Source organism: Ahaetulla prasina, chromosome 8 (genome assembly GCF_028640845.1).
Source record: "Ahaetulla prasina isolate Xishuangbanna chromosome 8, ASM2864084v1, whole genome shotgun sequence".
Classification (NCBI taxonomy): domain Eukaryota; kingdom Metazoa; phylum Chordata; class Lepidosauria; order Squamata; family Colubridae; genus Ahaetulla; species Ahaetulla prasina.
Genome location: NC_080546.1, coordinates 31682702 through 31697872, shown reverse-complemented (window position 1 = coordinate 31697872; position 15171 = coordinate 31682702). Strand labels below are relative to the sequence as shown.

Genomic DNA, 15171 nt, shown 5'->3' with positions numbered 1-15171 from the left:
GAATAAAAGTATCAAGAGAAGAAATAGAAAAAAGATTTACGCTAATATATTCAGTATCATAAAATGGTAGCCTTTCAATAGTTGATTATATTGAATATGGTTCTAGCACATGTATATTTAAAAAAATAGTTGTGTCTTTCAGCAGGAAGAAGTTCACCGAAAAAATGGGTCTCAAGAGAAAAAAGATGGACACTTGCCCAATACTAGCTGGAATAGACATAGGACAAACAGAAAAAATAAGAAGAAGCATATAAACTTATCTTCACGGTATGCACCACTACCTTCACATATTCACATTTTAAAATTAGAAGATCAGCAATGTTTCTACCACTTAAATTTTATTGGATGTATTCAGAGAGTGCTACCAATCTTTGAGTGTATTTTTATTCTGAATGTCCCTGTCTACAGAAGGAATGACTTTTTCTAATTCCTTTCTCTTCATCCCATCACCATTGCTGCTGCTGTTTCAAGGGGTTTCCGCAATATTTTAGAATGAAGGCTAAAAGGACTCTTGAGGAAAGAGAAAATGAAGAAACTTTTTTTTTTTAATTCTTTGGCTGGATCAGAAACCTTTGCCAAATAGGGATAGTAATTCTGTGTAAGAAAGGGAGAGTTTGGCTCCATTTATTATTTTATGATTATTTATTTGACTTGTTCTCTTGTTAACATGTAATCTGGCTTTTTTGGTGTTTCAGTTGCTGTCCAAGTGCTATTTAACCCAAGCATCTAATCTTAATATGCATTGTTGCCATTATTCATTCACTGATCAGACTGGAAAGACAAAAAAACCAAGGCCTTTCTTCTTGTTTGGGGGACATTTTTACAGGGTTCCTGAGCAAGCTGAGCTGAAGCACGTGTGCAGTGAAAGACATGAACTTAGAACTACTATTAACATAAGAAATTGGTGTGCTCAAAGCAACGGGGAAACTTGCAAAGGAGATGATAAATCTGCACACAGGGAAGCAGGTAGGTAGTAAAATGGAAATGGAAGGCAAACAATAGTAACCAGTTTTTCATTTGAAATCTTTTTTTGTTATTTCAGTCCTCAAATCAAATCCAAGAAACAGATTGATTTGATTTGATGCTGTAACAAGGAGAACATCCTAGTCTTTATATTTGACTGTTTGATTAGGAGAAAGGGAACCAGTGACAAAAAAAAATCCATATTTATAAAACTTTGAACATTTCTAAATTTCAGGGATAGTCCTAGTTTAGAAATGAGCTCTCTCTTAGTCTGCCATTCATTAAAAGTTGTTTAATCTTCCTATCTACAAAAAATGGAATAGAAGAGAAAGTCTGATATCCTGGTAATCACACGTTTGCTTATTTACGAGAATGCAATGATACGAGTGTTAAAGTTTGGTTTTGTTAACTGCTTCCCGAAGAAGGTTTCTACCAGTGGCCTAAGAAGAAGTGCTTGGAGAGGTTTTGTTCAGATTCAAGTTCAGATTGTGGAAGTTCTTCTGGAAGTGTCCGGGCCAGTCGGGGCAGCTGGGGCAGCTGGAGCAGCACCAGCAGTTCGGATGGAGATAAGAAGATTCCTAGCAGACATTTTCTTCCTTCAAGTACGTTTCTCTTTTCTGCTTTGGGAAAACGTCACTGCATGTCACCCGCCTTGACTCCCCACCTTCCCCAATCTTGCTATTTAGAAAATAATCTTAACTGAAAATAACAAAAATACCTTAATTGCTGCTATTAAAAGTGTTTAAAATAAGCACACCTGTTTTAGGGGATAATACACAATCAGTTTATTTTAAAAGGGATTTTGATTAAACTAAATTTACAATGAACTATTAACATAGTCAAATATCTGAACATCACTTTTAAAGAATTTTATCCCACTTTTATTATTTTTATAAATAACTCAAGGGTCGTCCTCCTATTTTACCCCGCAACTACAACTCTATAAGGTGAATTCAGCTGACAAGAGAGTGACTTCCATGCCTAAGGCAGCACTAGATCTCAGGGTTCCTGGTTGTTAGTTCAGTGCCTTAACTGCTAGACCAAACTGGCTCTTTTATTTAAAAACTAACTCTTCCTGGCATTTTGAAGTTTTAACTACAGATAATTCTTGCTTATAACCATTCATTCAGCAACCATTCTAACTTCAAGCAGCGCTGAATGAGGAGAAATATGACCAGTCCTATTATAGTGTCCCCATGATCATGTGATCATGATTTGCATACTTGGCAACTCACAGTTACAACAGTCTCAGTATCCCACAGTCACACAATCACCATTTCCAAACTTTACTGCTGGCTTCTGACAAAGCCAATGGGGAAGCCAGCAGAGGTTAGCAAAAGGGGATCACATGACATTGTGCTTAACAACTGTGCGGAATAGACTTAATGATGGCATTTGGAACTGCCATTGGCATGATCGTGCAATGTTGCTCTTTACAACTGCATCACTTGGTTGGTGGTCCCAATTCCCGTCATTAAGTGAGGACTACTTGTATAAACAATCAAGTCCTTTCATTAGTAATTCCTATTTGTTTTTCTTGTTAATCTTTATTAACAAGATAAATTGTTAATAACGTAATTTGGATTACTATTTTGAAAGCATCTTAATGGTCTCATGAGTTGTTAATAGCATAGTTTAAAGGAACAATGAAGGCAAAGCCATTGAAATGTATTGTTTCTGAAGGCAAGGAGACAAGTTTACTTATATAGTTATTTATCAAAAGAGCCATGGTGGTACAGTGGTTAGAATGTAGTATTGCAGGCTACTTCTGCTGATTGCCAGCAGTTCAATTCTTCCTGGCTTAGGGTTGACTCAGTCTTCCATCCTTCCAAGGTTGGTAAAATGAGGACCCAGATTGTTGAGAACAATATGCTGACTCTGAAAACAGCTTAGAGAGAACTGAAAAGCACTGTGGAGTGGATCTAAGTCTAAGTACTATTGCTATCAAATTTGTACATTATGAATTAATTATTACTGGCATTGCGATCTTAAATGCTAGTTCTGGATGGGAATGCTATGTCTGTTCCTCAGTCTTTTTCTTTTCTGTGACTTGGGAATCTCTACAGAAAAGAAAGAAAATCTCTAGAAAGATGCTAAACAGATGCAGAGAAGATGCTCCTCTTAGGGACTACCTGTTAAGTCATATAGTCCCAAAATAGTATATTGTGTATATGTTATTCCAGTCCCTGATTCTTAATTTTGGTTTTTGCAGGGGAAAGTATTTCATGTAATGATTTTTCACCTGATACGCCCATCACTTTAAATCTTTCCCACAACATCTGCAACACCAGGTAAATACTTTTAATAGTTCCTCTTTTCTATATATCAGTCACAGACCAACTGTTTCAAATATAACTAGCAAAGAAATGAAAAGCAAATGTTCTAATTCTAAACTTACTTATACATTTGATAATGCTTTTAACTGGTTATTTCATATAAAACAATAATGTGCCCCCTTTTTTGGTATAATAAGATGAATATATGCATATATATGTCCATTTATGAACATAACCGTGGTTATACTCTTTGCAATGGAAAAGTTATGTTGATCATTAAAAATATAAAATATTTATCTTTAATTTTAGTAGAGAAGTGAACAGTATCACACAATATCCAGAGAATTTGTGTCCCAGCTTTACTGATATAACCACAGATCAAGACAAAAATGAAGGTTGGTTAATTAAAAAAAAAAGATCTGATACAGTAACTAAATCATATCAATTTCATGCATAATTTTTATTGTTTGTAATATAAGGCAGATCATCCACTCCTGCCTTATTCATTTTCTGATACATCCAACTTTATATGACTAATGATTAACTTATCTTTAATATAGTTTCACTATGATTTATGTAACTCAAATGAAACTAGGTAGCTTATTTAGGATGGTTGCTTAAATTTCACTAACTTATCAGGAATACATTAGATATTAAAAACCCCTTGTATTTCTTTCTTTTTTCCTCTGTTGAAAGATAATGTGCCCTCAAGGTTTTGTTATTGTTAACTGTTCTTTTTTAATTTCTTATTTACTGAAACTTTGATTCAGAAATCTGAAGCTTCATTGAGTACATCCAGCATCATGTCCCTTTGACAAAATTGGATGGGATCTACAGGCAATATCCATTTAAAAGAAGATAAAGTCTAGATGAAATTCTAGTCAAATAAATAAGTGGAAAGGAACTTTTTAAAATGTAATTTTTAAGTTGACAAGTTACTAAAATTGTTTATAAAGGTTGTCGTCAGTTACAAAAATAAAATTTTGGGCTCAATTGCAGTTATAATTTGAGGATTACCTGTATTTTTTGATGAAGGAAGAAGTCAATTGTTTATATATTTCTCTTCTTTTATATCTTTTATATCTTATTTTTCCTTGTTTTTCTGTTTTTTCAATTTTTGTCTTTTCTGCTTTCATTTTTACTTTTTATTGCTTTTTAAATTTGCATTAGTTTTTATTATTGTAAATTGCAATCTTTAATAAAAGTACTATAAAAAATTAAAATGACGCTTCTCCCCCGAAAATAAGAACTGCCGATCAGCTTATTGTTCACAAGAGATCAAAAATAAGTCTGATGAGAAGTTTTGTTAGAGCTAAAATAAGTTTGCAAATGCATTTCCTCCTTCTGAATCAAGAATACCAACTTTCATGTAAATAGATTGAGATATTATAGTGATGGGATTTACTTAGCTTTTTATGGGCAGATATTATGAAAATGACAGAAATTAGATACAAAATTATGCCAGATATAAATAAATGAACAAGCAAATTAAGCCTTTTTGCTTGTTTTTTTTTTCTCTAATTAATTGTCATCTAAGTCATAAAATGTGAATGACGAATGGGAGCATAAAGTAGTTAAAGCAGAAAGACTTGCTCATCCAGCATTTTCAGAACAAATATCCACTTCCTGTTCTTGCATTTCCCACAGACTTCCATTTTTAAATATTCCTGCTTCTGGAAGGTGCTTTTGAAAGGACTGGAATAATCTTGTGAATATAATAATTCAGCATCCTCCTCTAAAATCCATTGGTCTCAAATGGACAGGGTTACAAAAGGAGAGTTGGGGACTAACTTACAACTTTCTGCAAATATATTATCTTTCCCAGAATCTCTTAAGGATTCAGCTTTGGTCTATAGAAATCCCTCACTTAACCATAGTAATTGGAACTGGAATTTCTGTTGTTGTGATGCAGTCATAAAGAGGGATATCATATAGCTGCATCGCTTAGCAACTGTAATACTGCCAGTCCTCATTGCCGTCATTAAAGATTGTGGTTCATTAAGCAAAGAGCTCCCATGATTATGATTTGTGACTTCCTGCAAGCTTCCCACAAGCAAAGTCAATGCAGAAGCTAGCAGGAAGTCGCAAATCCCAGGTGGTTCACAGGCTAGCAGGTTGATGCTCCATAGTGGCACTCTGGGGAAAAAGCAACAGGAGTTTCTTGCAACTTTCCCTGCTGGCTTTCCCGCTGACTTTGTTTGTGGGAATCTGGCAGGGAGGATGTCAAATTATAGTCCTATGACCACAACACACTGCAATTGTGTGAGACGATTGCTAAGCACTCAGATTATGTCCACATGACCATGGAAATGCTGTAACATCCAGAACTTCTGCGAAAGAGTCATCAGTACTATTCGTTCAGCACATATCTCCTGAACTGGCAGAGTTTGATACTAGCTGAAAACTCGTAACTTTTACAACAAATTCATATGATGGGTAATCTCCGGCCTTATGCCCTTCAAATATATTGTACTTGAACTTTTATATCAAAACTGTATAAACCTCAGCCAATTAAGTGGCTAGAATGTTGTATATTATAAAACTTAATTTGTTTGGGTGGATATATACAGTGTTGCATAGCATTGTAATGTTGATGCTTGAAAGTTTTTTTAAAATATGTATTGTAGAAATATATAACATGCTATAAATTTTATTTGTTTTTCTAGGTCTCTATCCAGCAGGAGACCTGTGGTCATCCCAGCCTATCTGCTTGACGAATAGCATGAATTACAGTCTTGAAAATAATGTATCGTGCATGATCCAGGAAAACCCTTCATTACATAATGGGCAGGTTTATTTATTTATTCATTATTGCTTATATATTTTTACTATGGTCTTCACAGTCTGAGATTGTATGTTGGGGGTGGGAGCTGGGAGTCGTCCTTTCATATCTGGAAGATGTGGAGGGATCCAAATTAGGAGGGGCTGTTTTATCAGAAATATGTTTTTTGTTGTGACTTTTGAGCCAAGGTATTGGATTTAATTCAGTCTTTCTCAATTTTTTCTTTTTTCTTTTATCTTGCAATAGCTTTGTTGATTGGAATCCACCCTGTGATGGCCAGCTTAACATGTACTGTCCGGTAGAAGTGAATGAGTATGGTGAGTCTTCTACAGAACCATTAGTATTCTATATGGAAATAGGTACGCTTAAATAGGCATTCAGAATTCCATTGAATGTAAAGTAACAGTAGAACTTTACTGATTACAATAGATATATATTTGCTCTTTCTCATACACACTCATTCACACTTTCCCATGTTTTTCTCAATTAGACTGACAGGCACTAGCCAGATGGACAGAAGCTTCCAAGTCTAGATCCAAAAACAACTCAGAGTCAGGAGTCTTTTATTCCCCAAATCCTTGCTTGCTTTGCTTTGTTGATTGACAAGACTAGCAACTACTCTTTCCATGTTAATTTACAAATCTGGTAGCTGTTGATGGGATTTGGGGAAGAGCTTCCCACGTGCTCAGGCCCAACTTATGTTGTCTGGGTCAGGTGACATTTTTTTCCTTTGTTTCCTTAACAACTTAGTTCCTTCTTATCTATCTCCCCAAAGTGATCTTTTAGACTGGATTCCTGGCTTTTATCCACCCTACTTACTTGTCCGCTTCATCTTTAGGTATGGCAGCTTACCATACCCAAAATTTCAGTCTCATAACACCTTCTGTGAAATGGATATTGTTCTTCAGTCACCCAACTTATATTATTATTTAGTATAGACCAGGGATGTCAAACTCGAATTCATTGAGGGCCAAATCAGGATTGTGTTTGACTTTGAAGGGCTAGGGTGGGTGTGGCCACCATGACATCACTCATGTTGGGGGGCGCCTGTGGTGGCCCGAGCGCTGTGCCAATGAAAACGGGCTCTCAAGCTCCATGTTTGGCTGCGATGGCCTCCTGCAACCCTCTGCCAGTGAAAATGGAGCTCGCGAGGACCACATGCAGCCCTCCTGAGCTCCGTTTTCCTGGCAGAGGCACTACAGGCCAGTCCTTCACTGTTTCCAAGGCGGCCCTGCAGGCCAGATCTAAACATCTCACAGGCCAAATCCAGCCCCTGGGCCTTGAGTTTGACACCCCTGGTATAGACTGGCTTCTCTCCTATATAAATGAACAAAAAACAGGATATAAAAATAGTTTAAGTCCAGATTGATTTATGATGGACTATACAGGTATGTCAATATGGTAGCAATGGGAAGTAGTTTTCCACTGCATTATTTTGAGAATTTAAAATTTTCCCAAATAGCCTTGGAGGCCTCCCATGTAAATACTAATCTGGACTGACCTCTTTTGGTTTAAGGAGATTAGCCAGAGTTGATTAGGTGCTGCTGTCAGCTGGGCATACAAACAGGATCTAAGATTCATATAGTAAGTATTTGGATAACTAATGTTAATAAGGAGCATTAGATATGTTTATTCATACAATATATAGAATCGCATTTTCATACAAAGTTAACTAATACTGAAAACCCTTCTGTCTCCTAAAATAAAGAAAACATGAATTACCATAATGGATTTCCGTGTACAGAAGAAATTCAAAATTCAGCCTTCATTGATCATAGCTGTCAGTCTTCATGGAACACCCCACCTAACCTTCCTCCAACATGGGAACCCACCAGTTATGTCAACCCAACAGTAAGTATTATAAGTGGACTGCTTCATGCATTCTGTTATAGTTGTTCAAATATACCATATTTTTCAGACTATAAGATGCTCCAAAGTATAAGACACACCTAACTTTTGGGGAGGAAAACAAGGGGGGAAAAAAATCTGCCTCTGCCTTCCAGCAATTTACCTCCTTACAGCAAACAGTCTGGTCAACTTCAGCACAACCTGACTTAGCACAAGCAGCTGATTGGCAGTTGGATCTGTCTCCCGGTATAACACCTATCAGCTGTTCCAGGCTGCGGGGATTGCCGCCGCCCATCGCTTCTGTCTCCTATCACCACCTCCACATGCCCCATTTTCGGCCTCCTTGCATTCCATTTTTGGCCTCCATGCGTCCCATTTTTGGCCCATCCCAGGCGGTGGGATTGCTGCCCCTGCCACCTGGAATGGGCCAAAAACGGGATGCGCAGAGGCAAAAAATGGGGCGTGCAGAGGCAGTGATAGATGGCAGCAGCGATGGATGGCGATAGTGGCGACAGGCAGTGGTGATCCCTGCCACTTGGAACAGTTGATAGACAGTATTCCGGGAAGCCGATCCAACCGCCAATCAGCTGCTTGTGCTAGATCAGGCTGTGCTGAAGCTGACCAGGCTGTTTGCTGCAAGGAGATAAATTGCTGGGAGTTGCTGGCTGCAGGGTGAAGGCCGGTGAGTTGGCTGTGCTTCAGCAACATTCGCTGTATAAGGTGCACAAACATTTCCACTCACTTTTTTTGGGGGGGTGGGGATGTCTTATACACCGAAAAATATGGTAATCTTTTGAGGTTGTCCTTTACATATTCTTGGGTTTCTTTTTTTAAAGTGAGGTATATTTAACATTCACATTTCAAAATGTAGGTGGCTTCAATTTCAGTTTTGATTGTAATTTTGGCACATTTAATAACACACAGTCTGAGTTCCATAGATTTCATTGTTCAGTACATATTTAAATACACATTTTCATTATGCATATGGTGAAATGAGTAATGAAAAATGGAAAAATGCTGGATTTTTTTTCTGGATATTAAAATAGATTTATAATTCTGGTGCAGTGATTAAGGCGTAAGGAGTAGGGTTTGGGAAACACAGCGTTCCAGTCCACATTTACCTGCAGAACATGCTTGCATAATGTGGAGCTGTGAGGGCATGAAGACTTTGTTAAGACTGGTCCTTCAGCATAAAAATAAAAGGGATCTTGGAGTCCTAGTGGACAACCATTTAGATATGAGCCAGCAATGTGTAGCAGCTGCTAAAAAAGCCAACACAGTTCTGGGCTGCATAAACAGAGGGATAAAATCAAGATCACATGAACTGTTAATACCAATCTATAATGCCTTGGTAAGGCCACACTTAGAATATTGCATTCAGTTTTGGTCGCCACGATGTAAAAAAGACGCCGAGACCCTAGAAAAAGTGCAGAGAAGAGCAACAAAGATGATTAGGGGACTGGAGGCTAAAACATATGAAGAACGGTTGCAGGAACTGGGTATGTCTAGTTTAATAAAAAGAAGGACTAGGGGAGACATGATAGCAGTGTTCCAATATCTCAGGGGTTGCCACAAAGAAGAGGGAGTCGGGCTGTTCTCAGGGCACCTGAGGGTAGAACAAGAAGCAATGGGTGGAAACTGATCAAGGAAAGAAGCAACTTAGAACTAAGGAGAAATTTCCTGACAGTTAGAACAATTAATAAGTGGAACAACTTGCCTGCAAAAGTTGTAAATGCCCGAACACTGGAAATTTTTAAGAAGATGTTGGATAACCATCTGTCTGAGATGGTGTAGAGTTTCCTGCCTGGGCAGGGGGTTGGACTAGAAGGCCTCCAAGGTCCCTTCCAACTCTATTGTTATTATTATTATTAAAATGTTTATTTCCATTTTAATGTAGTTTTCACCTTAGCTTGCTTGCTTCAGTTTCTCAAGAGGAATGCTGTTGATATAATTTACTTGGACTTCAGTAAAGCATTTGATAAAGTAGACCATAACCTACTACTAGATAAAGTAGAAAAATGTGGGTTAGACAGCACCATCACCAGATGGATTCATAACTGGCTGACCAACAGCACTCAACGTGTAGTCCTCAACGGAACTACATCCACATGGAGGGAAGTATGCAGTGGAGTACCCCAAGGCTCTGTTTTAGGCCCAGTACTCTTCAACATCTTCATCAATGACTTGGACGAGGGGATAGATGGGGAACTCATCAAATTTGCAGATGACACCAAGCTGGCAGGAATAGCCAACAGTCCAGAAGATAGGCTCAAGTTACAGAAAGATCTTGACAGACGTGAACATTGGGCGCTATCTAACAAAATGAAATTCAACAGTGAAAAAAAGTAAGGTTCTACATTTAGGCAAAAAACCCAAAATGCACAGGTACCATATATGTGGTACCTTGCTCAATAGTAGTACCTGTGAGAGGGATCTTGGAGTCCTAGTGGATAAACATTTAGATATGAGCCAGCAGTGTGCAGCAGCTGCTAAAAAAGCCAACACAGTTCTGGACTGCATAAATAGAGGGATAGAATCAAGATCACGTGAAGTGTTAGTGCCACTTTATAATGCCTTGGTAAGGCCACACTTGGAATATTGCATCCAGTTTTGGTCTCCACGATGTAAAAAAAGATGTTGAGACTCTAGAAAGAGTGCAGAGAAGAGCAACAAAGATGATTAGGGGACTAGAGGCTAAAACATATGAAGAACAGTTGCAGGAACTGGGTATGTCTAGTTTAATAAAAAGAAGGGCTAGGGGAGACATGATAGCAGTGTTCCAATATCTCAGGGGCTGCCACAAAGAAGAGGGAGTCGGGCTGTTCTCCAAAGCATCTGAGGGTAGAACAAGAAGCAATGGGTGGAAACTGATCAAAGAAAGCAGCAACTTAGAACTAAGGAGAAATTTCCTGACAGTTATAACAATTAATAAGTAGAACGACTTGCCTGCAGAAGTTGTGAATGCTCCAACACTGGAAATTTTTAAGAAAATGTTGGATAACCATCTGACTGAGATGGTGTAGGGTTTCCTGCCTCGGCAGGGGGTTGGACTAGAAGGCCTCCAAGGTCCCTTCCAACTCTGTTGTTATATTATATTATATTTAACTGCTTTGTTCCTGGTCTTCAGACATCTTTTGCATTCCCAGTGATACCTTCCCTTTGCCTTTCAGTCCTACCTCTCGAGCACCAGGAGTTTGTCACCCATGTCTGGCCTCTTCGGTTCCATCTGGGCCCCTCAGAATGATGTCTATGACAACTGCTGTCCCGTCAGCGCTGCCACTCAGCATTCAGCTCAGGTGGAGAGCCAAGCAGTCCTATGTAAGCAGGAATGTTACCCGAGATTTAACCCATTCCGTGCCTATATGAACTTAGATATATGGACTTCAGCAGCTAATCGGAATGCAAATTTCTCTCTTCCTAGGGACTCGGGTTATTGTGGAAATGTGTGAAAAAAGGAATGTCATTTTTAAAATGTGAACTAAAAAAATGCTTTTTCTTTTGATTACTAGAATGAGCTGGTGGTTTAACTAGAATTCAATGTTGGTCATTATTTTGGCACTTTTGTATGGAAAATAAACTTTTTTTTTTTACCAAGGCATTTAGAATTTCTCTTTTCTGACAAAATACTTTCAATAAGACACACAATGGTGTTAGAGATGTCTCAATCAGCAGTATCATGCTATTCACTCCATAGCTACTTTCTCTTTCCATTTTGGGAAAGAAGAAGAGAAGTTTTAAGTTTTTTTGTCTTGTTTCGGGATGAAACACCATCTAACCAGCATTTTCTGACTTTATTAACTTCTGTTTCACACATTTTTATTTATCAAGTTTATAGTCTATTTTTTCTGATGCAGTTTAGACAGATTAAGGCAGTTAAGAGCAATAAATAGAAAAAAAATAGCCATTCAAATAATTGTACAAAACAAAACCAAGAGCCTTTTCAGTACAGACAGTCCTTGACTTATAATAGTTCATTTAGTGACTGTTTAAAATTATAACGGCACTAAAAATGACTTATGACTGTTTTTCACCATTACAACTGTTGCAGCCTCCCTAGGGTCATGTGAACAAAATTCAAAGGCTTGGCAACTGACTCCAACTGTGGCAAGAAAGATCATAAAATGGGATAAATCTCACATAACAACAGTGTCACTTAGCAGCAGACCTTTGGACTCAATTATGGTCATTAGTTGAGGACTATCTGTAGTACATATTAACTGTACAAAAGCCAAAGAAAGGTTAATATCCCCATAACCATGTCTTCAAAAATTCTAGCAGTTTTTGTTTCAAACAGTAGTTATCTCAAAACATAATTCTGAATATAAGGCTATATTTCCCAAAATAAAAATATAAATACTTGTGAAAATATATAAAAATACTGTTCTCCATCATGGTCTCTTCGCATTAGAAGCATTAAAAGGTTGTGAAAATATATACAAATGTTTTTCATTTTGGTCTCTGCATATCATATGAATTCACTACCTGCACAAAAAACTCACTGGATTTTTTTATAATTGAGATTTCTGATGGGAAAGTCACTTCTATATTTGCATAAAGCATGTTCTTCCATTCTTTTCCTTTTTATTTTCAGTGAACATAGCAATTGACTCTGGAGCACTTTTTGCTAAGTAGGTGTTCTTACTCATTTTATACTCTTAGAACTAAAAAAAATTACAAATAATTTCCCTTGTCTCAAAAAATGCTAACAGGATGTGGCGTAATCATTTCTTCCCATATGTATGTCAATAAGCAATATACTATTTATAAATATATATTCATTTTATAGATAGCCACATCCTCAGCACCTTCTATAAATTGCATAAAGTCTGAAAAGCAGATGCGTGAGCTAGTTGCTTGGTTACTTTTTCTAGATTGAATAGATGATATAGATTGATGATGGATGGATGGATGGATGGATGGATGGATGGATGGATGGATAGATAGATGATAGATAGATAGATAGATAGATAGATAGATAGATAGATAGATAGATAGATAGATGATAGATAGATTGATTATAGATTATAGATTACCATCCTGGCACCTTGATGGGCTTTGCTGAATCTCCAACTTCTTTTTTTACAACCTTGGAGAGGCTATAACCCAAATTAATCACAGTAGCTCTTATCTATGGCTACAGAGAACCATGCTAAAGGTTAAAATCCCAGCGTGTCTTGTTCCATAAATCTTTGGCTGAAGCTCTTATCCTTGAAGTTTTAGCACCACAAATACTCCAAAAGTACCACTTTACCAGAATTAAGGCTGTAATAACTAAATTTCCAAAGCCTGGTTTTCTTTCCGTTTTTGTTTCTCCAAATGGAATATGATCAGGCAAAACAAACAGAAGGACAGCAAGCGGATCTAGGAAAGGCCCCGGCCTGCCTTCCATCAGCAAATATGAGACGCACTGTCTTGCTGCCAGATACATTGCACAGCTACCAACACCCACCTATAAGAAAGCTTTCTCCTTTACCCAATGTCATGTTCTTCCCTCTAGTTTGGATGGTAAGTACTGTATTACTGTAATACTGTATTAAAAGTAGCATTGGAAACCAGGAAACATGTACTTCTCCCTTCCTGAGTCAGATTTCTCCTTCTCCTAATCAGCAGATACCCTGATCGCTCAGTCTAGGCATATGGCACTTAAGGTTACAGCCCACATTGCTAGGTTTTGTGCAGCATCATATAAGATCCTGCAGACTTTGACAGCTGAAGTTCCTGCTACATATGTGTATCTTATTCATAGCCCAGACTTAGACTGCTTCTCTTTAATTTCACTCCGGAATTTCAGTTAGGTGATTTTATAGGTGTGTTTTAATGTTGTTTTATATTTTTATTCACCGTTTTCTTATACCATGCATTTTATAGATGGTTACAGATCACTTATGAACGTATTTCTTGTCCTGGTCTGAAGTCACAATAAAAAAATGACTTCAAAATTGTAATTCAAAGGCAGCACTACATCACAAAAGCCCATCAGAAGTTCATTTAGAACATTCAGTATTTCCTTTTTAAAGCATGATTTTAAGTCTTGAATTAATGAGGAATAATCTTTTTATTATAGGATTTTCTTAGAAATCAATTTTTGAGACACCCAGTATTGCTATTACAATACATCTTTTTAAAATAAGTACCTTAAAACAGGGCTCTCCAACCTTGGCAACTTTAAGACTTGTGGACTTCAACTCCCAGAGTTCCTCAGCCAGCAAAGCTGAACTCTGGGAGTTGAAGTCCACAAGTCTTAAAGTTGCCAAGGTTGGAAACCCCTGCCCTAAAAAGCTCAGTAATTACTTCCTCCCAAATGTGGTTTGTGTCATACTACACTATATAACCATAATGTGCTCCAATGGTATTGCCACATATTGCTAAATCTAATCAAACTGTGAGGTTATGCCCATCCCAAAATCTTTTACCTAGAATTCCAGCAACATCCTTTCAAAATTGCAAATCTTCCTTTAAGTCTAGGGGATCCCAGCAAATGGCTATCTAGCATGATTAAGAAAATGATTTAATCTTTGCACACTTCTAACTTAACCATGGCTTAATGAGACACAATTTGACATCCGATCATCTGAACTCTACTGAAATTGCACTGTGTTATGTTAGAATGATCTTCATAAACTCTCACAGACAACACACTAAACCATTGTGCAGGGCACTGTTTCTGTAGTAGGATTATGCAGGATATTTTAGGAGGTACTTTTACTTCAACATGGTTTCCTCACTTCTAAAAACAAATTAGATACGTTGCTTAGAAAATCAGCTAATCAACAAACATTCCTCTGCAGCAGTGTTTCCCAAACTGCAGCAACTTTAAGAAGTATGGACTTCATTTCCCAGAATTGCTGACAGAGAGAATTCTAGGAGTTGAAGTCTACACAATTTAAAGATGCTGAGGTTGAGATACACTGCTGTAAATGGGGCGGGGTGGTGGTGGATCAAATTATTCAAGTCCCAAAGTCACAAGTAATCAAACAACCAGGCCTTGATGGGTTTGTGGAGCCCCAGAAGCATACTATAGGGTCCCCAATCCCCAGCCCATGGACAGCACCTGGCTGCAGCATGCCAGAAACTGGGCTGCACAAACAAGCAAAGCCCCATTTGCAGGATGCAGGCAGCACGGGGAATCACGCCCCCTCTGGTCTGCGGAAAAACCTCTCTCTATGGAGCAGGTCCCCAAAAGGTAAGGGGCCGCTGCTATAGGGGACAATCTAATCTCCAGGAGAAAGTAGATGGGTTAGGATTAGAGAAGGGAATTCCCGTGATGGTGAACCTATAGTATGCGTGCCCAAAGTGGCACAC

At 37.9% G+C, this 15171-nt stretch overlaps 1 protein-coding gene across 1 annotated transcript in view; it reads left to right on the top strand.

Annotated features, from left to right (window-relative positions):
• The window catches only part of TMEM131L (transmembrane 131 like), a 73124-nt gene extending 61657 nt beyond the window's left edge, over window positions 1–11467 (top strand). The window contains exons 27-35 of the mRNA XM_058192613.1: window positions 143–267; window positions 827–966; window positions 1386–1565; window positions 3176–3254; window positions 3552–3634; window positions 5906–6026; window positions 6268–6338; window positions 7730–7872; window positions 11040–11467. Coding sequence (XP_058048596.1) covers window positions 143–267; window positions 827–966; window positions 1386–1565; window positions 3176–3254; window positions 3552–3634; window positions 5906–6026; window positions 6268–6338; window positions 7730–7872; window positions 11040–11318 — 1221 coding nt within the window. The 3' untranslated portion in view covers window positions 11319–11467. The remainder of the gene's footprint in view (window positions 1–142; window positions 268–826; window positions 967–1385; window positions 1566–3175; window positions 3255–3551; window positions 3635–5905; window positions 6027–6267; window positions 6339–7729; window positions 7873–11039) is intronic.
• The last annotated feature ends 3704 nt before the right edge of the window (window positions 11468–15171 follow it).